At 42.0% G+C, this 27,288-nt stretch overlaps 1 protein-coding gene across 12 annotated transcripts in view; it reads left to right on the forward strand.

The window, feature by feature from the left end:
- The first annotated feature begins 578 nt into the window (after positions 1 to 578).
- Positions 579 to 27,288, forward strand: part of cacna1g (calcium channel, voltage-dependent, T type, alpha 1G subunit) — a 323,409-nt gene continuing 296,699 nt past the window's right edge. For all 12 annotated transcript variants that reach the window (XM_032502089.1, XM_032502097.1, XM_032502098.1 and 9 more), the window contains exons 1-2: positions 579 to 1,408; positions 2,089 to 2,406. In XM_032502089.1, coding sequence (XP_032357980.1) covers positions 2,096 to 2,406 — 311 coding nt within the window. In that variant the 5' untranslated portion in view covers positions 579 to 1,408; positions 2,089 to 2,095. The remainder of the gene's footprint in view (positions 1,409 to 2,088; positions 2,407 to 27,288) is intronic.

Genomic DNA, 27,288 nt, shown 5'->3' on the forward strand with positions numbered 1-27,288 from the left:
CAAAATCATCATCATTTTGTTTTTTGTTTGTTGAATGTTCAATGGTTTTGGTTTATCTGTTCAAATGTGTTGGATCTTGTTAAGATTAAGAGGGGGTAGTGCTCAACTTCTTCCCACCACTTCTATGTTGCTGGGGATCTCGTTAGTTTTGTTTTCTTTTCTTTTATTGCTTCTAAGTTTTTTTTTAACATGTTCAATAAATTGACCAAAAAAAGAAAAGATTATCATTATTATGCACTGTGCATCCAAATATAGTCTATCAGTCACATTGCGCAACTTTCCCCCTCAAACATCCCCCGTTATAAAGCTCTGCACCAATCACACAGCAATGCAGCTGGTGCCGTTGCTCCCTTGCTTCTCATTGGCTCATACTTGACAATAAGAGTCCAGCTGTTCGACCCCCCACCCCCACCCACCCCTCTCCCACCCGTACAAGTTTAATTGACATCTAGCCGCAGCCTGTCAGGAGGGAGCTCAAAATCAAGCCGGGCTGTGATTGGTGCAGAGTGGGTGCTCTCAGGGCGGGGGTAGTGATAGTGGTGGTGGTGGTGGTGGGGCGGGGGGAGGCGGGAGTGAGAAGTTCGGATCCCCCATCCAGCTGTGAGCTTTAGCTGATGGAAGGAACCGAGCAAATGCAGTCCGCAGGAGACAAGAGTGAGAGCAGGAGCGCCCGGTTCTTCATCTGCGCTACAACGGAGAGGGGTGGTGCTCGCGATATTTAGAGAACACAAAAGCGCTGTCTCTTTGACGCGTGTTTGAGTTCAGCGGCAGGATGTGCGGCAGCATCCTCTCGGATCTTTAAAACCTGAAAAGCGCCTGTGGATGCAACGAAAAGTACTGGATACTCAAAGGCGGAGACTAAACCGGAGGAACACGTTAAAAAACGACTACTCATTTTCGTTATTCCTCCTTTTTAGGGTGGGGGAGCGGAGGGGGTGGGGGGTGGGGGGGGGGTTCTCCATCAACTCTGCGGAGGAGGAGTGAACCATAAAGAAGTTGGCGCGCGGCGTTATATTTAACCTTTTGGCTGCAAAAGTAGACACACATCTCGCGGTTCTTTTTTCTTTACTTCTGAGAGGGGATGATTGGGAAGTGTCGGTGAGGCCCCTGGAGAGGCTTGGACACCGAAGACCGGGAGCCTGGGTGTCTGATGAGACGGACCAGCGCATTAGCGCACCACCTGGGAACTATACGCTCCGCCAGACGCACCGAACCCACAGACCTACTCCTCTCTCTTCTCCCCCCACCCCCCACCCCCCTCCCCTCTGCTGCTCTCTTCTTTATCTCTTCCCTCCTCGTCTTTTTTTTGTTGTGTCTCTTTATGCTGATGTGGACTTAATAGCCACGACAAACACAGATCATGCGATGACTGAGCGCGCTTTGGGCACATCTACCGAGTCCATTACAGGTAAAAAGAAAAAAAAAAAGAAAAAAGAAAATACAACGGAAAGATGCTCTTGTACTACTCATTGAGACAAATAACCGCGGCAGTACCACTTCACGTTGGCTGTATTGTTGCCTATTGATAGGGCTGAAGTTTGGAAACGGATTGGAACAGTGGCGGGCTATTGTTGCTGATGAGAGAGATGTGGGCATTGTTTTTGGATGAAAAGGAATGCGAGCCCCTCTTGAATTTTTTTTTTTTTTTTTTGGAGGCTCGTTAGGAGCTCTGGTCTATTTACCAGCTCATGAAGGCAGATATGGGCTATAGGTTACCGATCTGCATTCATTTATTGCAATAAAGCATCAGTTTTGTAGCATATTCATTCTTTGGAAACAATTGTATGCAATCATTGTTGCGATGAGGTGTGCGCATATTTTTTTCTTTTACAAATGAACCATCCACCACAACTGCTCCCCACTGTTGCCCGTTCCGACAATAATTAGATTTAAGTGTGAGATGCAAAGTTGGTAGTCCTAGATTGTATTTAAAAAATATATATTTATATATATATCAGCAGATTCAAATGTTGCCCGCAGATTTTCTTGAATCTTAATGCGCTCTTTCCCGGCTTCTGCAGATACTTAAGCCTTTCCCCGGCTGTCAGCTATATTTACTGTATCTAACCATATGTGCATTGCTTGCAGGAGGTAAATGATGGCCGAAGATGGGGGAAATTTCTCCGGGATCTCCGACGCCAGGGGCTCGGAGGGTCGCTCCTCTTTGCCGAGGACTTTTATCCGCCTCAACGACCTGTCCGGGGCCAGAACAGGAGGCGGGGAGGGTGGAGAATTGGTGGTGGAGCAGGCGTCTCCGGCGCCTGACGGGATCTCTACAACCGGGGAGGAAGTGTCTGCGAACGGGGATGAGAGCCTGCCCTACCCCGCCATGGCCCCCGTGGTCTTCTTCTACCTGAAACAAACCACCCGGCCTCGGAGCTGGTGTCTTAAGATGGTCAGCAATCCATATCCTTTTATGCGTTTGAGATAGGAGTCTGCTCGTGCAGCACATGCAGCGCATGCGTGAGCTCCCACCTGTGGCAGGTAAGAAACACCTGCTGGGCCCTGCTGCTTTTACCAGTTGATGTCGAGGCTTAGTGAGTGATCACTAGACGTTGGATCATAGAGTGAACACATGGCTTGGACGTACTGATTTTTACATATAAAAGGTTGTGTGTGTGTGATCTAAGTGTGTGTATCCAGTGAACCAGCTTCATGACCTAAGGAGAAAATGAACTGATCTGAAGTGTGTTTGTGTGACTAAAATGTGTGTGTTGGTCTGACCCCCTCTCAGTCACTTAGTAGACTAACTGGTTGTTTTGGTCTTAAAAGGTTAATCACTTTAAAAAAATCCTTTTTATGTTGATTGACTTGTGTCGAAGAGCCGTATCCATGGTGATACAAGATATGAAGTAGCTCTTTTGTGCAATTGTTTGAGGAGGAACTCATTTGTTTACAGATCCGTTGAATGGAGGTGTAACGATGCGTTGTGAATCGGTTAAAAATTGATATCAATGTGTAAAGATGAAAACGTGATAAATGGCCTAGGGCGTGATCTGCTTTTGATTCCACTTGTTTGACTCCAGACGTCACCATGTGTTTGTTTGTTACCACTTGAGGGCTTTGTCATAAAATTAGAATTATTATTCATTTTTTTTATTTGATTGTTATTCATTTATTATAGTTATTTAACCCTAGTGTTGTCTTCCCGTCTAAATTGAAAATCAACACTTTTGTTGATGCTTTTTACTGATATTTTAAACTCTTTTTTTGAATAAGACACCCCAAAATTAACAAAAGTTGCGATTTGTACTTGCCAAAGATCGCTGAGTGGAATCAATCATGTTATTTTGGGGAATTAAAAAGAACATTGATATAGGAAGATGGGTCAATTTGACCCGAGGAGAACATTAGGGTTGAGATGAAATGCAATTTTTATTGCACTTTTGATAGGAGGACACAACTGTCCAACCCGGTCTCACGCTAGCTCGTGAAATGGTCACGTTATTTTAATTTTTTGTCAGGATTTTCAAACGTGACCATTTCACGTATTGCCATGACACTGGGCTGCTCTGGTGGACGCGACAATGGGGAACTCAAACGCCACACGCTGGCAAAGACAACGAGACGTTTGTGGTTAGGAAAACAAATTGGGGAAAGGAACCGTCACACGCAGGCGGGACACGCCGACATTAACAGGACGGTTAAGTTAAAGTTAATTCTCTCCGTGTCAGGAGGCACACAAGGCTTGGACATCACTCCTCCACTGGGTTCGGTTTGCAGCTGCACGTTGTGCTGTGTTCCACGTGTTCCAGCCTGCACCGTTACGTTCCAGTTCCACCACTCGCCGCCAAGTTGTTTATGGGCGATACGATGTCCGTTGTTTCTGTAACAGGCTTGTTTTCCCGGAGTAGGTTGTTAGCCTTCCACCCAACCCCCAAGCTTGGAGGGCCAGTGGTTTTCTGTCAGGGTGTCCTTCCCTTAGACTAGGGCTGCACAATTAATTGAATTTTAATCGCGATCACGATTTGGACTTCCCACGATCAAATTTGCGTGATCGAGCGATTAGTTTTTATAAAGCGTCATTTCATAGAACGCTTCGTGTTTTTTGCAAAGCCCATCTCCCGCTCCGTAAAGCCGTCTGATCATGAGCCAGTCAGAGTAGTTCACTGCACCGCGCAGCTTAGTTTCTAGATGTAGACAGTCACAGAGGACAGAGTAGCGTTAGGAAAACTCAACAGATAGCAGTCGGTAATACGTCAGTCTCAAGGTTTACCAGTTTACCAGTAAACGCAACACTTTGTCCCGTCTGTTGTTTTTCAGACAACAGCAGTGACCAGTGCTAGTCTGTGCTAGTAGCGTCGGTTAGCTGTTAGCTCCTCTAGGACGCACCGGTGCTAATGTCCTCGCATCCGCTGCAATGCTGTTTGTATGGATATGGTTTCATTTTGCGTTACATGACCCATTTCGTCTGTAAAGCCGTGCCTGTGTTGGATCTTTCTACGATCTCTCGTCCTACTCTTTCTCCTCTTACTCCGCGCCCCGCCACACAGCGGCCGCCGGTCCACACTTCTGATATTTGTCTACAGTTTTAATTTTTTTTTAACACAGCTGTATATTGTTAAGTATGAGGGGCAAACCTGTATTTGTACCAGTGTTTCCGTGGTAACTCTGCTATCGCGGCCGCCACGGCGAAGAACACAGAAGAAGTTATTGAATGCAACTAACCTCAGTTGGTAGAGTAACAGCGTGAGACGGAGCTGCTGGACCTGGACCTGGGCCAGAGATGTGACCCATGGCCAGAATATCATAATTCATAAAAATGCAGCGCAGTGAAGATACAGACGTTTAATACACACGCCGTATGTATCCACCGTTCGACCCGTGCGGCACCCGTTCATAATGATCAGCCGTCTTTCTGTGAGTAGCGTCCATCACACTCCCTCTCGCAGTTATTAATAGCCTACGTGACAATAAAATTTGTTTTGGTTAAAATCAGCAAATAATCGTGAGAATAATCGCGATCAAAATTTTGAACAAAATAATCGTGATTATCATTTTGGCCATAATCGTGCAGCCCTACCTTAGACTGCGTTGGTCCACGACACCATACGGTGTAACCCCCCATCCGCCACCCGGGGGGACGCGCCTCATACGCCGTGCAGTCCCAGCGCGAGGTTAACGGGATGGTTACTGCAGGTCAATCCCTGCATTCATTTTCAGCTTTTCAATACTACTCGCTATCGTTCTGTGATCACGCAATAGGCGTGATCACACACGAAAATCACGACGTTAACAGGATCTGTACACAAATCAATAGTTTAAATAACGTGACCATTTCAAGAACTGCCATGAGACTGGGCTGTGCTTTGCACAGTTAATTTATAAAAAGGGATTTTTTAAAGTCTTTTGTCTGCAGCTCATTTGGTTAAAAAATTGTGAGAAAATCGCATTTGCATTTAAAATCGTCAATCACATCGAATCGTCAGGGGGAGTGTATCGTTTCATCGGTGTTGTCCATATTGAGAGTTATTCGACCGAGGATTTCGTTAGTCGAGGACATTGGAGCTGCATTCACACTAACCGGACAGGACGTGTGTGTGTGTGTGTGTGTGCAATATGTCCGCACTCATGCATCCACGTCATGCTCGGATTCCCCAGTGTTCGCCTCCCATCGATTATTCATAAGGATTAACGCAAGTGATGATAAGTTATTTACCTTTGATTATGCTGGGCCTATCCAGTAAAGGTTTATGATTAGTTTATTGATACACACCTAGTGTCTGTTTATTCAACGCTTTCTTTCGGGGGGTGAGTAGCGGTGGAAGGGTGGAGTCTTTTCAAGTCATTGAGCCTTATTGAATCATTCCTGCCACTGAAGGATATTGATTCACAAGATGAGGGAAGATGAGGGAAGCCGGAGGGAGAGAAAGGAGGCAATGGAGACTCCTTTCTATCTGTGTATTTGTGCGTGTGTCTCGCTCTCTTGGTGTGTAGGCAACCTACGTGTGTGTGTGTGAGGTTTCGGTGAATGTGAGAGGGCTATGGGAAGGAATGTTTCCATGGCTGATACAGCTCTGCTCTGGAGGTTTCAGCCTTTGTTTTGTCTCGTGTTGTGTGTGTGTGTGTGTGTGTGTGTGTGTGTGAGTGTGTGTGTGTGTGTGTGTTAATGCCATTCGGACCGTTCCTTTTGCTCCTTCTTCCCCTGTCTGCCTCCCTCCCACGCCTCTTCCTCCTACCATCCATCCATCCCAACAGATCCTCCAAATCCTACAACAATGCAATTTGTTGATTTCTACTAATATTAATACAACTAAAACTACTAATACTACTACTGTAATACGATCATGGATGTTGACCAGGGGCCTATGAGAGTTGCTTATTGGCGCATCCGCCAAAATGTTCTAAGCTTCCAGGATATGTGGCCACTGACTTTTCGCAATAGTATTTCTCCCATAATTCACTTTTCAATTGTATTTATACAGCGCCAAATCACAACAACAGTTATCTCACAGCGCTTTTCATAAAAGAGCAGGTCTAGACCGTACTCTGTGATGTTATTTACAGAAACCTAACGCATGATGCCTCGGGCTCTTTTACAATACTGGCCAATGGGATAAAACTCTTCTGGGTCTCGGGGGGGATTTGTGGTTGCAAGTGTCGTCGTCGAGTGGCAACTGGACAAAATCAGTGGAGGGGCTGAGCGCTGTGTGTGGAGGCCTGAATATGGCCTACATGCGTTTAGTAAATTAGCATCCCTAGCGGCGGAAGGAAATACAACCTTATTTCTAAACTAGAGAATGCAACCGTCACTGTTTTGAACATGTTGGTTGAGTTTTGAAACGGTCACAGTCCGGTTAGGTTTAGGCACCAACACTACTTAACCCTTGTGTTGTCATCCCGTCAACCATGAATGTAGTGGGTCCTTTTTTTGATGTTTTTTCCAAAGTTGTTTGATATTTCTAATGATGACATTTTCAGCTTATTTCGACGGCCCATTTTATGTGATGAAAAAACTGAAAATGGGTCAAATTTGACCCAAGGACAACATGAGGGTTAGTTAAGTTTAGAAAAAGATTGTGGTTTGGGTTCCACCACCCCAACCTACCTCCTTATGCGGTAATTTAGCGCTCTGTCTTTGTCACCATACTTCCTGCTTTGCTCCCTTCATAACTACTACGGCATTTAGAGGACGCACCACTATAAACTCATTTGTAAGTCGTAAATTGCAAACAAACGACTTATGTGGCCGTTTTTTGAGGGGAGGAGAGTCTTATCCATCTATCCATACTTTCTTCATCTTTCACTGTTTGGATGGAGATGCTCAGCCTGTTCTCCTCTTCCCCCAGGAACCTTGTCCGGCGATGCTACTTGCATTTGACGCTCTTTTAACCTGCTCTGCTTCATTTTCATCTGTTGTCCTTTCATCTTTCTTTGCCTTCTTTATTCTGCATCAGTCTCTCAGCGATCACAGCTGATTTTCCAGTTTGTAAATGTCAAATCTTTAAAGGTCTTGCAAATATACTTTTTTAGCAGCAAGGCCACATGAGTCCCCCGTGGCTCCTCAGGGATCAAAGGCGATCCTTGGTACCATTATCCAAGTCAGGGGTTCTCAAACATTTTCATTTCATGGACCACCCACTGGGACATAACTGTTTGAGTATTTGACCCGTGATTGTATGTGAGTGAAATAAGTTCATTAGGAGGATTATTTAATTGGTATAATTTCTCGGTACATTGCTCAACTTCCTGTCAGTTCTTAGACTTATGTAAAGGGTTCCATGCAATGGGATGGTCAAAAAAACTTTGACTAGCTGCAATTGCCACGAACACAGTTATATGGATTACATCACCTCCCAGGTGTTCACTTTTATTAGGGTAAATGAAAAGTTGGGATCTAATTCAAAAGTTTAATTAGAATACAATATTATATTGATTCTTTGGACAATGATACAATATATTCAGATATCACAATGTCTGTCATGATGAGATTTTGATTAGCCCATTTAACACAATCGCTTTGGCTTTAGTTAATTACAGAAGTTATGTTAGTCAAGTAGTTAAGCACAAAAGTCATATAACTTACATCAAGGTGTAAGTCAGGTACAGAAGTCATGTAACTTACTTATGTGGTTTTAATAAAGTAAGTTATGTAAGTTACGTTTGTGGCGTTAGTTAAGTACGGAAGTTATGTAACTCATTTTAATTAAGTACGGAAGTTATGTAACTTACGTACGTGGCGTTAATTAACTATAGAAGTCATGTAACTTACATCAAGGCGTAAGTTAAGTAGGTGAGTTACGTCAAGGTGTTAGTAAATTAAGTCTGTGGTTTCACACAGATCTCTTCAAGTTTTACAATTCTTTCTCTGAAATATCGTTGAGGATTTGCACGTATTGAAGTGACCGCTGGGTAATTTGTGATGACGTATGTCTGTGTACATGTGCCCCCAGGGCTGTGAGTAAAGTATTTAGACAGTCTCTGTTTCTCGTTTGCCCTTTAATGTCTATCTGTGCCGATTTCAGAAAAGGTCAACGCTTCTATAATGCATTTTAATGTTACCGAAATCAATCTTTGCCTTGGCCCCGTGAGTGTCTATGTGTGTTCGCTCAAGTGTACAGTACACTGATGCTTTGTATCCAGAGAGCAGATAGATCTTGCTATATTTTTAACTCTTCTTCTCTAGATCCGTGGCCCTTCTCTGCCTCTGTCTTTCTCTCTGCTTTGAGAATTACTCCTGCAGTAGTATCTCCTTCTCCTACTATAAATACGTCTACGGCATACACCAGCAGCAGCCAGCTCTGATGCGCAGAGACTGCTTCCTCTGTCTGATGCTGCAGACCAAAAACACAGGCAAACCCGACTGATCTTGTGGCTAGAATCTATTCTATACAGGCATATCAACGGTAAGCCCTCGGCCTCAGGCGGCCTGCGGACATTTCTTTTAGCAGTCTGTAGTAATTAGGACCCCTGGATACTTGCTGAGGTATTTAGGGTCTAATTGAAGACCCCTGGGGTGTGTGCTCTGAGTGATGTTTCGCCCAGCACATTGCCTGCGTGAAATTCCCTCTGCTTGTTTTGCTAATGATTCCGGCAGAATCTGTGTATGATAAAGAGTTTGAGCTTTTGTGTTCATGTGAGGTTGTGTAAGCAGCACACACACACACACACACACACAAACACATACACACACTTCCACAGGACTCCCGTAGGTGTCTCCTCTCTGGCTGGGAGCTGGATGTTGTGCCAAGACTGAGGAGGAGGGGAGTTTGGGAACGCGTCCAGCGCTCTCTATCCTTTTCTCCCACTGATTTAAGCAGAGGATTACACGGCCTAAAACAGCGAGGGTGAGGGAGGACACCTGGCCAGGCTAGGCGTTTGTCATCATGTTGAAATAGCCACATCATTGGAAGACTGACAACCGCCAAGCGCTCAAGGGAGTGGAGGGATTTTGGGCGTAATATGCTACTGATTTGTTTCCTCCTTCTGTTTTTGCTCTCTTGCTCTTGTATTTCAGCGAAGCAGGCTTTTGCATTTGTTGCTGGTTTCCCTGACACGTCTGTCAAATAATGGAAGCCGGAACCAACATTTACTTATTCAGCAGAAAATGTCTCTTTCCCTCTCTGTTCTCTTTCTCCTCGGCCTCCTTCTCCTCTCCCTTCTTCTCTTCCTCCTCTGCCTTTTTCTCCTTTGCCTCCTCCTTTTCCTCTACCCGACCCCTAGCTTTTTTCCTCCACTAGAGTTAAAAGCCTCACGTTGGCTGGAGAGTAAGGCGGGGTGTTTGTGTGTGTGCCATCTCTGACAGCCTCCAAAACCAGTAGAAAAGAACAGGGGGAAAAAGGAGAAAATAAAATGAAAAAACGAAGGCTCAGTTGGAGCGCCGAGTGGGATTTCAGAAAACATTTTTTAAGAGTTGCAAAAGTAGGCCTGTACCCGCCATCAACTTTACTTTCATATTTTTTCCCCCTGCCCCCCTATCCCTTCTCTCTTGGTTCCTTGGAGCATTTCAGACATTTTCAACTTCTTGCAGTTTGAGATTATCCTCATTGTGAATTCTAGCTGAACTTCTATCATACAGTAGGTGTGTGTGATCACATGTCTACATTTTAGAAGACACATACTATGTGTGTGTGTGTGTGTGTGTGTGTGTGTGTGTGTGTGTGTGTGTGTGCATTTTTCATATTCTCTATCTGAACTGAATCTTTATATTCTTTTCAACTCACTGGGAGGCTGACTTGAACTCTACTTATCCACTGATTATGTTTGATGAAGTATTCATTTACTTAACCATGCAAGGCCTTTTTAGTGTGTGTGTGTGTGTGTGTATGTGTGTGTGTGTGTCTTAGAGTGTGCGGGTACTTTTTCTGATTCATGTGTCCCGCTGAGCATGTGATGTGACATGACTTGCATGTAGTTAACATGTAAAGTGCTTGCAGCAAGGGATGCGTATCTGTGCGTGAGTGTGTGGGGTGGGTGTACGTGTGTGCATATTTAAAGCTGCACACACACTCATGTAATTTGTGTCTTGCTGAGAAATTTAAAAGCAAGTTTTTGTGTAAAATGCAACTTGTCAAAAGCGTGAGTCAGCTGGCAATGTGATTATTGATAAATCAGAAGCCTTCCTGACTGGCTGTTTACCATTCTGCTGTACATATTGAAAAAACATTTCCAACATATATTGTACAAGCTGTATAGTTATTTATTCTGTATTACCACAGTCATAGCCTGTCTATAGCCTACATACATGTAATAACAGTCACTCATATAGACACATATCTACATACTTGAATATCATTAATACCTTGCACTTTGTATATACTGTAGCAAATGTTATTTACTCATATTGTATCACATTATTTAATATGTATTTAATCACTTCTGGTTAGACACTGACTACATTATTTTGCTCTTTAATTGTGAGTAATGACAATAAAGTTGAATCTAATCTGATTCACATTACCCTACCAATGACCAGTTGTTGCCCAATCCCAGCCCGGGTTCATGAGTTGATGATCAATCTGAAAATATTCAGGGTTTTTTGTTGACCAATCACACAGTCCGACTTACTGTAGCCCAATCAAAAGCCTTGTGGACTAGCTGGTGACCAATCAGGAGAAGTGGTTAGAGATTGCAGACCACGAGCAAGTCAACTGGAAAACGTTACAGCTAATGTTTGCAAAGGAATTTGCATAAATCTCTAAAAGTTTCAGCTATTGTAATTCTGACATTTGATGGCTTGTGTAAATCATGGTTTTCATCAGCTGTGCTCCCGAGCTTTATTTCCCTTGATCATGTCTTCTAAGAGGTAAATCCATAGACAGTAAAAATTGTGGACGTTCAGCAGTGACATCACCCATTGGTTTGTGTGGTTTTGAAGTCTAGAGTTTGGCAATTTGGGCATCGTCATCTAGATTTTTTAAAAATCAGACATGTTTTTGGAAAAAAGGGTGGAGCTGGGGAGGATGATGCCAAGCCAGTGTCATCTATCACTGCAATGGTGCTAAGCTAAATGCTAAAGAGGGAAAGTTGCCAAATTTCAACCGGCTGATTCAATTCATCAAGCCAAGTTTTGCTGGTGGGTAAACCCAGACCTCTGGGAACTGGCACTGAAAACCTCCAAAGTTTGACTTAGTTTAGCAGTTAACGTTAGCTCTAGCTAGCTAGCCGTGGTTGATAATGTGCTCCCAAATGCTGAATAGGACATTTTTAGATGACCAAAATCTTCCAATTAACTTTGATAAAGTGAAAACACACAATGAGAGGGTCAAAGTTTAAGAGTAAAACACAAAAACAAGTTCACGGCTATATTAACGTGCACAGTGCCATGGTTAGCATTGCTAAGCCTCTGTCCTGATTGCAGGTTGGCATGCAGCCATGCCCTAAACCATCCCCTTCTTTATTGTCTATTAAAATAAATGGGAGCATAATTTACAACATTTACATCATGCTAGACGACTTGAAGCTAGCGATTGAAACCATAAACTCATGGAATAATAATTACGCAAGGCCACTAGAGATAGCCACCACTATAAATGTAAATATGAGTTGTAATTGAGCTTGAACAAACGACTTATGACAGCGTTTTTCTGGGGAGGACAGTCTCTGTTGACTAGTATTGAGGGGAAATTGGGACAACAAATATCTGTCCAGTGACACCTTTCTGTTAAATTAGTTACACTTCTGGACCAAAGAGAGCCATTTCTACCTCACTTAGCTTTAATGGTTTCATATTTCCTTTTAAGATGGAAACTAAGTGGTAGAATACAAACTTGCCAAACTACCAACCAAAGAACTCTAAAGAAAACACAGCCAAAACAGTCAAATCTTTGAGCACTAACTGTAGCTGGCATTCATGTGATATGTGTGTGGGTGTGCTTTTGTTATTGTGATGGAAAATCTTTGTTACATTCAGGATTTACAGGCAGTTAGTTAGATGTATCACTCGGCTTCGGCAGAAGGAAATGAGTGAGGGTTCATCATACGCCAATCCAAATATCAGTTGCAGTATTTACCAGCACAATTGCAGTAATTGCATCTGTTGTATACACACTCAACACACGCTGATGGCCAAGGCTGTTCGAAGAAAGTGAAGGTTGCTTTATGATATATCTGCTTCACTGACTGACTGATCAGTTTACTGGCAATGAAGCCCTCCTGTCACGCTACACAGTTTGTGTGGGAAATTTAGGGATTCAGTCAGCCATGTTGAAAGTGCCAATTATTGATGAATAACACGAGTGACAGTCAAAAGTGGATGTCAGGAGAGCGAGAGAGAGACGGTTGGAGGGAGCAGGGCTGAGGCAGAGCCCAGACTGCGTTTAGGTGTGAGTAGACGACTCAGTATGAGGTCCGTTCTTAATGAGGAGCTTTGTTTAAGCTGTTAAACTGCAAACAGACTGAGCACAAAGAAGGGTTTTCTTTGTGCTCCTTTTTCTACTTTCTATCACTGATTGCTATGCTTTAGTTCCAACCTATAGTCAGCTCATTAAAGCGCTTTCATTGTCTGCTCTACGCACCTGATGTTTGGTAGGTTTTTCCAGGGAAAATCCCTTCCCTTTTGTGCGCACAAAGTGACATATTATTACATTTTGCCAAAGCAATAGCAGGTTATCATTTAGCACAACTAACACATGTCTGTTTTAAAGAAAAACACGGGTGCATTTAGCATCTTGCTTGGCAAATTGATGCTACAGCTGTGGTTGCTACAAACGAATCCCTCTTCACGGAAATCTCACATACAGTATGTAATAGAAATCAATCACAGGTTTAAATATAGGTTTAATGGTGCAAAATACAACCCCATGGGGTATCGATGTCTGTTCAGAGCACTGTAGTGTTTCAATATGTCAATGCTCCATTCAGTTTTCACTGTGGATGTATCGGTTTTTAGCCTTGACGTTCAATGCTGAAGAAGTCGGATGTCCACAAGAGAGGGAATGGATAAAATCAAGGCTCTTGCTGAAGTACAAAAGTCAAAAATCCTTGTTTTTTTTGGGCTACTAAAATTAAAAGCAAGACCTAGTAGAACACATATGGACTCTACTCACGTGAGAGTTCCCACAACCAATTCTGGCTTCCGCATTGCCCCTGTACACATGTGACATACGCAAAACACATACATAATTGCACTCTGTATCTTTATTTTAGAATGGAGGGTTTGTCTAAAAATGTTACAACTTTGGAAGTAACTTTATTGCTCAACCTGAAAAATGGAGAAAAAATGTGCTTTAATGGTGTCTTCATACCTAGCACATCCCACTTAGTTTGAAACAAATACTGGGAAAGTGACTGGGGTCTATTTTTTTTATCATCGGCTGGCTAACTCATCAGAGACCCAGGCCTTATATTAGATACAGACCTCTATTTTGTAATTGCTCTTGTTTCATAGTTAATGCAACCGTGGAATTTTCTCAAACAAATGAGGTCCCCTGGTAATGCTGGTCCTGTGCGAATAGGGCTAAAGACGTGACTTTGCTGATGGAAGTAGAGCTGTGGGAATGACCATTATAATGAGTTTGACCATTTGAAACATTGCAGGCAACAGGTTATTCCACCCATCCCAAACTTATTCTTCTTGGCCATTGTTTGAATCCTGACTCTATTTTGGCTTTTATATGAGTAGTACCTTTAAAACAACATGGAAAGTCGGATGAAGAAATACCAAAGACAGAAAAGCAAAAGGAAGAAAAACATCGTGGTGCTCCAGACAATAATTTCCAAGTGATTAAAAATCATATAATCAATTGTAAGTACTCAAGTGTGTCTCTGAGGTGTCTGCCTGTCTGACTTTTAAATCCAGTGGAAAGCCTAAGCTGCCTAATCTAAACAAGGAGAATGCATTGACTCTGAGGACTGCATGTTTTAATTCACAATGGAGCTGTGGTGTATGGCTGTTCTCTGGTAAAGCTATCACACGTTCTCTGATTACCTGCGTAACCTGGTTTTTCAGAGTAACCCAGTTACTTAACTGCATGTAAATGCACTGTTTGTGTGTGTGTGTGTGTGTGTGTGTGTGTGTGTTGGCAGGGGGGGACTGGCTAACCTGATACACACCCGGTGAAACTCCGACCACAGTGATTCAGGGGAAAACCGCAAACTCCACTGTAGACTGCCAGACAGCAGCAGGAAGCACTCTCACTGTCTCTCAGTATGTGTGTGTGTATTTTTGGCAGTGTGTGGCACTATATGTGTGACTGTGCATGAATGCATAAATGTACTTTTGGTGTTTCTAAAACTGCTTTGTGCTCACATTTCCATTGATTGTATTTTGTGGCGTTGTTTCATTTTTTTCCTGCCGGACCGGGTTGTGCTTCTCCACCCCCGTGACTCTGGTGGCCTAGTTAACAAATTAATGTGAATCTTGTAAAAACCACAGGCTAGCTCGCCAATAGAGGAAAAAGTAGGATAGCGGAAGGGTCTAAAACAGGAGGTAGTGAAACCGAGAGGGAGGGCAGACTTTTGGAGATGGGCTGCAAAAGTCGTCTGCCGCCCAGTAAAAGTCCCTTCCCCGTGTGTGTCTCGCACGCTCATATTCTCCACAGTATCCCCCCTCTCATTTTGTCTGTGGTGTTTGAGTTTGTCTCCAGACAGCAAATATGTCGCTGGTTTTCAATCAATTATTTGTACATGGGAGAACAATTAGCGTGCATAAAAACCCCAGCAGTTAATTACTGCGACTTCAGAAAACGGCTTGTCGTGATTAAGATGTACAAACAAACAAAACAATTCTGTCACTGTCATCTGCAGATGATTATCCGGAGTGGCACTCTGGTTAGAGGATTAGTTTGTTTGACTGGGTGGCAGGTTTTATTGTTGGCTGTTTGGGTGGATGGTTAGTTGACAGGTTGGATGGTGGACTGGTTGGGTGGGTAAATACTTGGTTGACTGGCTAGTTGACTGGCTTGGTTGACTTGGGTAATCACCCACTGGTTGACAGGGTGGTTGATTAGTAGGTAACTGTTGACTGTTGGTTGGGTGTTTGACTGGTTGTTAATAATAATAATAATAATAATAATAATAATAGTAATGCATCCTTTATTAGTCCCACAAGGGGAAATTACAATTTACACTCTGTTGTAATTACACACATGCCTGAATTACACACACATGCTCAGTACCTATACATGCACAAATGGAGGATGTCAGAGTGTGTGTGTGGGGGGGGAAGCCCATGGAAAGGCATCCCGAGCAGTTGGGGGTTCGGTGCCTTGCTCAAGAGCACCTTGGCAGTGCCCAGGAGGTGACTGGCACCAGTCAACCACCATACTTTGGTCCGTATGTGGACTTTAACCAGCAACCCTCCGGTTCTCAACCCAACTCCCTACGGACTGAGCTACTGCCACCCCGAATAGATTAATAACTAGAATAGAACAGTAATAGATTGGGAGGTTGACTGGTTGGGTATTCAATTGGTTGGTAGGCTTGTTGGCTGGTTTATTTAGTTGTTTGACTAATTGGATGGTGAGGTGTTTCATTGTTGGGTCATCAATTAGGTGGTTTCTGGATTGTTTGGTAGATTTGTGGAATGACGGGTTTGGTATCTATTGGTAGTGTGGTTGGCAGATTGGATGGTAGATTGGTTGGGTATTATATTAGTGGATTGTCCAATTGGTTTGCGGGGTGGTGGACAGGTTGGATTGTTGTCTCTTGAGTTGGTTGGGTTTAGAATACAGGGGTCTCATCTTGTTTTGTTTATTACTCTTTCATATGGAAAGAAGTTGGTTGACTTTAATTTACAGCTAAAATCATTGACATAGTATAATCAAGTCATTTACAGAACTAAATTAAAACATTTGAAGATTTGTTTGTTGCTAAAATATCAATCTTGTAGCGGTTGATAATGCTTTTTGTCTGTTTTTACAGAACACTAAGGCTGCATTCACATACAGTCAGGCGGTCATGCATAAAAGGTATTTTCCATAAATGTTGAAGGGAGGTAGTGTGTTTAGTCAGCGGTGGTGGTAGTGGTGGTAGTGGTGGTGGGGGGGGCAGACGAAAAGTTTTGGAGAAATGCAACCCAACGTCACGCTGTGGTGGCCAATCATGTAAGCGGATCAGACTTGTCAGTCCGTTTGAGACGGCGTGAGACTCCTGTACAGTAAACGGGAAACAGCACTGCCTCTACCTCTGCCACAAGAAAGTTTGAATGCACAATGAGCACTTAAGCTCTTAACTGCCCAGGAGTTTGTGTAACATCCGACTGTTTCCCGCAACAACATAGCACAGTTGCTGTCTTTCCTTTCCCCTTTTCTCTGTCGAATGAAGCTACCCTTAAAGTTCGGTCGGAATTGTCAATATCTATGAACGATCTGACGGAAGACAGTCGTTTTAAAATACAAATTCTACTTGTGCTACACAACACAATTTCACACAAATGTGCCACTGCCACACAACCCTGATCAGTGGTCTGGATGGGCCCTAAGACGTTAGAAAGGAGTACCCGTATTCAAAGTTCAGTCCTGGATACAACACAAGTATTTCCATTTGATATGTAACTATGAAGATCGACATGTGGACACACCACAGTTTATACACATATATAGCATACTGAAGGGAATGAGGAAATAACCTTTCTTAATTTGTTTTCTCTTTCAATGTGTTTTTTTTTTCCTCCTTCTTCAGACCCTCCCCCCCTTAGGCTGTTCGTGAGATGACTGTAAGTTTATGTAGGGCTCAGTCCAGGATTTTCCTACCAGCTTTTTCTCATTAGGGTATTCTAGAAGACTTGAGCTTGGCTCCACAGAGTGGCAACAGAAGAGGGTGGGGGTATAGAAGAAGGAGGAGGATGAGGGGGGGGGGGGGGGGGGGGCAAGCTATAGACTTACTCTTACACTGAGAAAATCTCAATGGGCACCTGAATCGAGTTATCTTTAACTGTCTCACCACGGCTGCATCTGTCCTACGTCATATCCAATGCCTCAGTTTCTTTCCTTTCTCATCCACCTCTCCACTCTTTCCTGCTGTCTATCTATCACAACACATACTTCTGCCTGTCCATCATTTCTTTATTTCCAGACATATCCACTCTGAGGTTTCCCTCTTTCTCATTGTTAAGCTAGTATAACAACTTATACAACAACAACAACTGTAAGTTACTCTTTCCTATCTTGTCCGTCTTTTTCTTTGCTACACATTCTTGCTCCACCCTCTGCTCATACTTCCTGTGCTAACTACATCTCTTTTCAACTGTTCTTTCACCCTCAAGTGGATATGTTTGTGAACAGCCCAGCACGGGATGCCATGTCTGACATTCAGAAGTACTCTTTTTATTAGACCCCTGTTACTAACTAGGGATTCAGGTGGCGGTGACACACACCAGATCTCACCGCTGGCCTTATCTCAGTACCAACACACACTTATCAAGGGACAAACATGTAGAGTGTCCAATCAGTCGACCGTCACGTCTCTCTCTGCCGCTGTATCTCTATTTCGATCGCTCTCTGTCAAGATACCAGAACACTAATCAGGATTTTCCCGCAGCGGGGCCGGGGAGTCTAGTGAAGGAGCAAGGGAAAAAAAAGAAAAAAAGAGATGTCTTATTATAGATAACAAACGAGGGATATAAATACATCTGGGGACGGGAAGCTTATATAAGTCATGATATGTCCATTGGCCTCTCAGCCCGCCTGTGCATGAGACCCTGTGTGTGTGTGTGTGTGTGTGTGTGTGTGACCTGTCCAAAGCCGTGTTCAACTATAGCTACCATTGGTCCGTTGCTTGCTTCTACCTACAGCCAGAGCTTTAATTAACAAATCTCTCGTTATGTAAATGCAATATACTATAACACAGCGTTATAATGCGCACAGCAGATTGCATGAAAGTCATTCACTCAATTAATGGAACATTCTGGTTCCACAGTATGCCTGAAGCCCTAACATGTGCAGTAAGCATGCATTGTTCCAGAAGAGGCTGAGTGAAAGCTAATGAACTTTACCAGCCATGTCTGCACAGTGGGCTGACCACCAGAGGGGACGTGTGTGTGTGTATGTGTGTGTGTGTGTGTGTGTGTGTGTATATTATCATGTGTGTTTGTGTTTTCAGTCGATATATGGAAGTCTGTTGTGTCTAATCCCCCCATGGTGTGTGTGTAATTAAGAAACAGCCCACTTAAATGAAGCAGGCACTGTTTTTTTAAGCGTGGCCATGTATTGATTACCACATGTGTTGTGTGTGCGCATGAGTGAGTGCTCTGTAATTGCAATTGACCCCTCGTTAAACCCTTCTCCTGAACAGTGAGTGTCCAATCAGAGCTTTGCAACTGTGAGTAGGCAGTGCAGGTCGGTAAAGCTTTCTCCACATAGTGCCAAGGATGAAGGATTAAACAAAGCGTTTATCTGACTTAACCATAGAGGTTATATAAAGAGTAATGACATGACAGCTCCCCAAAAGTAAGCCAAATCATCTTGATTGCCCACCGGTGGCTGGCTGAAGTACAGGCCATAAACACCGCCCCCCACCATGTTAGTGGATCAAACTAATTGAAATAGTTAATAATAATAGCTAATAATTATTTTATGTATGTCTTATTAGATCAAGTGTGTACATACGAAACGTATGTACACACTTGATATTGTTTTCCTTTTGGCCATTTTTTTGTGTGTTTTTTTTCTGCACTCTTGCCTAAACTAATTTATACATGTCTGGAGACAGTATCTTTAAAATAAAAAAAAATATATAATCTTTTATTAACTTATCAGAATCGAGCATTGAATTGTTCTAGAGAGAATTGTGAGGCATCTAAAAAAATTATTTTTCCCACCCCTAATTACAATAAAGCATGAATCTATCTCTTACCCTATAATACAATACATGCTAAGATTATAACTAGCTTAACACTGCAACATGAAAACAATGCGGTTGTCTCTTTGCCTGGGACATGCAACTTTAACTTCAGACTTTAAGCATGTTTTCATTTTTCATTTCATATATTTATTATACAGGAAAGTTAGAAAAAGTAACATTACATTACAATATAAAAACGGGCCTGACTCAGTTAAAAAACTGGTTTTCAGCAGGTTCCTGTTCTGCAGAAACACAAAACATGGTTACAGCACGTCAGGACAAACATTAATACAAGACATCGATATAGAGAAATAGATTTCGACAAATGAAATCCACAATACAGTTACATAAGGACAAAGACATTTATACAAAACATCAGCAGGGCTGAACAAATACGGTCAGTGCAAACAAGGCTTGGACAATACGTAAACAACTTTTTTTTAATGTGTGCAAGTGTAACAACAACATGTTACAACACATGTAGCCACTAAGTTTATAATTCCCATTTTAAAATGAGTTAGCCGGAAACATGAAAAAGTAAGCCAGAGACAGTTTTCAACCAACTCATGGAGCTAACGTTAGCTTAATTAGCTAGCTTAGTTCCAGCTGATGAAATCTGCCAGCGACCTCTTTCTGAAATCAAGGACCCACATACAAATTACTGAGAATTTTGAGTGGTATTCTTATAGGAGTTGTGTGGGAAAGGGAAGCTTATACAACTATGTGTGACGGGTGGGAGTGGGCGCCTAATGAGCGGGCAATATTGCTTTTACATATGACTAGAAGGGTGACCCACAGGCCTCGCATGCAAAGCTTTGCTGTACACAGTAATGTGGGTTAAGTGTGTGAACGTAATTTATATATGACATTATTGGGTGTGCTGTTGGCTTGTGGGCAGCTAATGTGTGGGAAAGTCAGTGTGTCTGTGTACTTACTTTGGTCATACTGTAATTACTCCGCTTCACTTCAGTGCCCTTTATCTGTGATCCGTTTTGCTCAGACTGTGGCACTTACATGGCAATAGACACACACACACACACACACACACACACACACACACACACACACACACACACACACACACACACACACTATTGGGCTTTCTCCCCTCAGCGCTTGGCCCAAATCACTGTGACATTTACCGTTTCGCAGCCATTAGAGCTTAATGTCCCAGGGGGTGAATGTGTGACAGTGGCTGCTCCAGAATCAGATCACAGCATTTTGTTAAAGTGCAGAGCCTGAGCATCCTTAGACCTGCTACACCTGCGCTGGGATCAGCTGAGGAGGGAATGGGAGCACGAGCTCCCATGAGCCTGAGGCTTACGGGACTTAAGGGCAAGGTCAGGTGAAACAGGTGTAATCTGTTAGACTGACAGAGTGTCTGAAGGAGACAGTCACAGTTCAGTGAGTCGCAGCTGATCATAGAGACATCGAGTGGTGGAAAAAGTATTCAGCGCTTTACCAAAAGTGATAATACCACACTGTAAAAATACTCCTGCATTGAAAATCAACACTTTTGTTGACGCTTTTTATCGATGTTTTTAACTTTTTTGTACGTTTTTGTGCCTTTTTTTCAACACTTTTGTTGCTTTTTTTCCAATGTTTGTCCCATTTTTTTGTGAAGTTTTCAACACTACGTGACACTAACTTATTAACTTTAGTTTTACAGTTATTTTTGGAATTTATGGTCAATAAACCTCATTTATAGGAAATTATACCTTACGTTTGAGTTAGAAAAGCAGAAACTTTCTCATATTTACAATTTGAGTGACCTCACACTTCTTAATAGTTTCTTTAAAGAAAAGAGACTGTCTAGACAGATTTTACAATATACACCGTTTTATGTAAGGTAAACAAGAAGGAATGAAAATCAGCAGTTTGCTTCAATATAGTATTTTCGGTCTAGTAATTTATGGAATTATTGGGGAAAAAAAATATAGCTACATAACAGCTATGCTGTGTAGACTGTAGTTAGAGTCCGGTCTACATGAACTGCTGCTGTGTAGACTGTAGTTAGAGTCCGGTCTACATGAACTACTGCTGTGTAGACTGTAGTTAGAGTCCGGTCTACATGAACCGCTGCTGTGTAGACTGTAGTTAGAGTCTGGTCTACATGAACTACTGCTGTGTAGACTGTAGTTAGAGTCCGGTCTACATGAACTACTGCTGTGTAGACTGTAGTTAGAGTCCGGTCTACATGAACTGCTGCTGTGTAGACTGTAGTTAGAGTCTGGTCTACATGAACTACTGCTGTGTAGACTGTAGTTAGAGTCCGGTCTACATGAACCGCTGCTGTGTAGACTGTAGTTAGAGTCTGGTCTACATGAACTACTGCTGTGTAGACTGTAGTTAGAGTCTGGTCTACATGAACTGCTGCTGTGTAGACTGTAGTTAGAGTCCGGTCTACATGAACTGCTGCTGTGTAGACTGTAGTTAGAGTCCGGTCTACATGAACTGCTGCTGTGTAGACTGTAGTTAGAGTCTGGTCTACATGAACTACTGCTGTGTAGACTGTAGTTAGAGTCTGGTCTACATGAACTGCTGCTGTGTAGACTGTAGTTAGAGTCCGGTCTACATGAACTGCTGCTGTGTAGACTGTAGTTAGAGTCCGGTCTACATGAACTGCTGCTGTGTAGACTGTAGTTAGAGTCTGGTCTACATGAACTGCTGCTGTGTAGACTGTAGTTAGAGTCTGGTCTACATGAACTACTGCTGCGTAGACTGTAGTTAGAGTCTGGTCTACATGAACTGCTGCTGTGTAGACTGTAGTTAGAGTCTGGTCTACATGAACTGCTGCTGTGTAGACTGTAGAGCTTTGCCCATTTGACTCATGTGCCCACTGTTGTTAAGCAATCAAAAAAACTGGAACGTGTAGACCTGTATCTTGTTGTGTAGTTCAGTTTATGCTATCATATTTAATATTGTGTTTTCTGTGCACAAATCCATATGTGTAAAGTAACAACTGACTAAAGCTGTCAGAGGAATGTAGGGGAGTAAAAAGTAGACTATTTCTTTCTGAAATGTAGAAGTAGAACATGGAATGAAAAGAAGACAAACTGTGCTTTTTTGGCTGCAAAATGCTGTATTATTATTTTTTTTTAACCACCCCATAGCTAGTTGCTAATTTTGTCTGTCTGCTGTTTGTTGGTGGGCAGGTACTGTAAAGTGGGTTTATCACAGAGGTTTTTTTTTCTGAAAACGTGGTCTGGAGATGTGGTCGATGAGTTCTGTGAAACCCCACCAACAGTACATCTATGGGCAGTAAAACCAAGCACTGAGCTTAAAGATGCTAATAATAACACATGCAAATACTACCAGCAACCTCTTTCACATCAGTCATATTCATTTGACCTATTTTTTTCATGTGAAAATAGTGCCACCTGTGCAAAATGTCTGTCTACTGTGAAAAAGACCTATTTCATATAGGTTTGGCACATTTTGATCCTAAAAGCAGTTAGCCTATCCATCACTAGTAAAGTACTTTCAACCAAAAAACTGATCTCAACACATGTTATGTGTATTATATAATTGTAAAATGCAATTACATTTCAAAGACTGCCCCGTGTGACTACTGCTTAGCAATATTGCTCCAGACGAAGTCATGCTAGATTAGTATCTGAATTGTGAGTCATGAAGTAATGAAAAATGCTGGACAAAGTCATGAAAATAAAATATATTTCTATATATCTCGAAAGCCCACCAGCACTCGCATGGCAACAACTGCAGCAGAGAATATGCAAGAAATCTACAATACCTGCATCCCACACTGATACAAAGAGACCTCAATGCAAGCCGTTCGACCCTCTTCCTCCATCAAACCTTATTGCATTCATACACTCCCACACTTTCATAAATGTGACAATGTCATTTCTCTGAGGAATATGCATTGCTCCATCTCCCCCCCCCTACATACAGGATGAGAAATAGAGTGAGAGCTGCTTTTTGTCTTGATTCATTTTTGCTCATAGTCACCACTCTCTAATCATCCTCCTGGTTCCCTCATTACCACTCTTCCCACTGTGTGTGTGTGTGTGTGTGTCAGGGCTCTTATAGTAAATGGAAATAAGCAGTGACATTTCTATTTTGTAAACTACATAAAATTTAAAACCTTAAAGAAAAAGTAGAACTGACACTGAAACAATATCACCAAAAAATCAGTTCAGTTTTAGTGTTTTTTTGTTTGTTTGTTTTTGACAAAAACTGTACAGACTTGACTTGAGATGGTGCTGTGTCGTAATTGCTTCACATTGGACAATAAAGTAGCGTGAGGATCAAACATTAAGCATCATGGCTGTTCTCCGACCGGTATTCTGTATGTATATGTAGCTGCATACTTCTGAGATATAAGTATAAATAAATATATAAAAACTGAAATCTTTCTAAGCAAAAATGATCAAACCCAATCTGAAAACTACCTTAAAGTAACTAAAAATGTAAATTAATGAAAACTACTTAAATAATAAAAACTGTAATAACCTTGGTGTGTATGTATGTTTATACAAGTGTGTGTGTGCCATTAAGATGTAACACGGTCTACACCCGTTGCATGGTGCACGTGAGTATTTGATGTTGTGTGAGTTCTGCAATCCTCCCTGGATTGAAGTAATCTAAGAGGGAAACCCTGTTGGGTCCCTGGAGAGGTTTGGGTTTGTGTGTGTGTGTTTGTGTGTGTGTGTCAGTGACTTAAACAAGCTTGTACTGTAACCCTGAGTGTTCACCTGAGTATTTATGCATTGCGTATTCGCCATATGTGTACATATGGCTGTGTTTTTTGTTTTTTGTTTTATTGTTTGTCAGTTGTGGCTCAGTGGGCACATGTAGTCTATCTGAGTGAGAGTGTGTATTTTAGTTTGTGACACACACACACACACACACACACACACACACACACACACACACACACACACACACACACACACACACACACACACACACACAGTCCAGGGAGGGGAGCCTCTGCGCTCGTGGTTTCGGCGTCCCTCGTTAACATGCTCTGCTCAGGATTTCCTACAAGATGTGGCTGCAAAACCAGTTCCAGACTCCCCTGTCTGTCTCCCTCTTCTTCCCTCTCCCTTTGCTTCCTCCTCGTCTCTTTGTCTTTTGACAACATGTGAGAGAGAGACACACACTAAGCGAGGGAGAGAGCGAGAGAAGAAGAAGGAGAAGTAGGAGTCTGCTTCTAATTTAAAGTGGTCCCTGGCCGTCCTCCTCTGGGTCCTAAATCCCCTCTGTGTCGAGGCAGGCCACCAAGTGCTTCTCAGAGAAGACACAAATGAAATGAATAAATAAATGAAAGCATGTGCCTGTGGCTCTCAGGGAGCTCTTGTTGTTTGCCTTTATCCATTTAATGTGCGCGTGTGTGTTGAACAGCAGCTGCTCTCGTGCTCCTTTCTCTCGATGGGACACATGTATCTAAATGGAGTTTGCTTGTCCCTCTCATTATCTTACACGAGTGTGTGAGATCTTTTATAATGTGTGTTAGATCTTACGGTGGATTTAGCCGATGGCACACTTTGGAAGGAATTATTATTAACGATTGCGCCAGGAATCAGGGATAGGCAATATTAAGAAAGTGTTCTATTTTAGTACATATCATTTTGTGTTATTGACTGACTTTTTATTGTGATCGTAAATTTACTAGAAACTCAATTGAGAATATATTTCTAGACGTGAGAACAGATGAGAATATCTGTTTATTGACCAATGAAGATCTCATCTTACTACTTAGAAAAATTCTCGACATGTAATATTGCCGTAAAGCTGTCCTGCTCATTGATTTACAGTATTGATTCACAGTATTGCCTGTAATGAGCTAATAAAACCAGAGTTACAGTATTACAAAGTGTGCTTAAATGTCAACGAAACAAGAAACCTCAACACTGTAGTATGGGCAGGGGATGAGGGAAACCTGAATTACACAGAATTTTATTAATAGCATGGTTAAAATAAGTAAGCAATGCTTCCAATATAGGATCAACGTATCGGGCAAAATCAGATTATCTGATTTCTGATTTGCTGCACATATACACGGAGATACAGTTACCAGGTTACTACAGGAATATTTCTATGGTTACAAACGTAACCTGGTTTCTCTGAGCAACCTGGTTACATAAGTGCATGTTAATTGTGCTAAATGGGACCCGATACATACTTCCACATTTGGGCTTCAACACTGTTCAAGTGATGCTACTGCAGTGCTTATGTTTTACATGCATAAAGAATAATAATTAGATGATTACACATTCAATTGAATTTTAACGTGACTTACAACGCAATATTGTTTCTTGTATCATGGCAACCGCACTTTAAAATACCTTTATTTGATGCCATTTTGCTTACTTTCAGTCTACCATATAATCATTGTCTATTGTTTTGCCTGTATTTCTTGTGCGTTTACTTGTTTGTGTGTTTTTGTTTTTTTACTGTTATTAAAGAAGAAAATGCTGCTGCTGTAGTGAGGAAATTTGCCCGATGAATAAAGTATAATCTAATCTAATCTAATAAAACATTACATTGCATTCCGTTTGGAACCTGTTCGATTGTGTAGTTTTTGGTTTAGAAGCCATTTTGTTGATTTTGCTGCTATACTCCGCAACAGTCATTCAACTGCTACATTTAGCTACATGCTAACAGCGGGGCAATGTCAAGCCACATTCCAGTTGTGTAGTTGTACAGTGTTTTCTGTTGGAGATGGTAAGTCCCTTTGCCAGGGACTTTGGGCTTTTTCACATTGTAAACCCACCATAACGTGAACAAAAAGATTTGTAACACAATAGAGGAAAGGGGAAAAGCCAAAAAGCCCAATATGAGCACTTTAATGGACATACTGTATCTGCCATGTCACAAAATGTTCTTACTGAACTTTCAGTATCTCCAAAACAGTGATAAACATATTTCATTAGTTTTCCGAGAGTATCCACTCTTACAGTACAGTATGCGCTCCTAGCAACTAAAGGGCAATTAAAGTTGGCTATGGTTATGTGTAGGCACTCAAATCACTTGTTATGTTAGGCAAAAAATTGTGGTCTTGGTTTAATATTGAAAAAATGTGGGACTCAGGAGACATTCTGGTCTCTACAACGTTGGTGCGGTACTTGCGGGACTTGGCACTGTATTTCCTGGAGACATTTCTTTTTTCCCCCACTGCACAAAGCTCTGGCAGTTATTACAAGTATTACATAAACATAATTTGTAGGAGACAGGGTTGAAATAGCATGGCACAATCTCAGTAAACACATTTCTATCATCTCATTGTTTATATTGTTATATTACCCAACCCAACTATCTATGTTTCCTTGTCTCACACCCGCTGTCTCACACCTGTGGTAGGTTGCTAAAAATTAAGACCATGTTTCCTCTATTTCCCATTTCCTTCTGTCAAACATTTTTTCTTGATAAGCTCATTCAGTCACAGCTTTTCTGCTCAGATTTGTTGAATAAGTCGGCCTTTTGCTACTCAATCCAGGATGCTTGTCCACTTTTTTATAACAATATTCCATATTTGATTTGAGGGACTTTGTGCCTACAGAATTTATTTGCACAAACATGTCACTCACAAATTACCCTAAAGCTAATCTGTGATACACAACTATTACATGAGTAGTAGTTACTACTACATGAGGTCAGATAAATGAACATGCATGAAGTGAGTGAACATGCTGAGTGTGCATTCCTGATGCTAATACAGGAGAAGGCCGGGGAGCGGGCAAGACGTGGTGGTGCGTTACAGTGTATGAGGCCACTTTGTTCACATTTGTTACATACACGCGTTGACATTGTTCTATAGAAATATCGTTCTTTATTGTCGACACATGTTGAAATTGTCCTTCAACTTCACAGTTTGATTAAAACCCATCATAATAAATCCCAATACATAAAGTGAATAGCACAACATGCGCAGCACAGACAACAATATCGCAGACATGATTCCAGTGAATATGATGTTTACAAATTCAGCAAAGTAATTGCATTTGGAATGAAAGACACTAAAGTGTCCTTCCGTTAGGACACTTTAGGAAGTCTTTGAAAAAGGGGTAAACAGGATTCAAACACAACAGTCTATTTGTG

The sequence above is a fragment of the Etheostoma spectabile genome, chromosome 21 (assembly GCF_008692095.1).
Source record: "Etheostoma spectabile isolate EspeVRDwgs_2016 chromosome 21, UIUC_Espe_1.0, whole genome shotgun sequence".
NCBI lineage: Eukaryota > Metazoa > Chordata > Actinopteri > Perciformes > Percidae > Etheostoma > Etheostoma spectabile.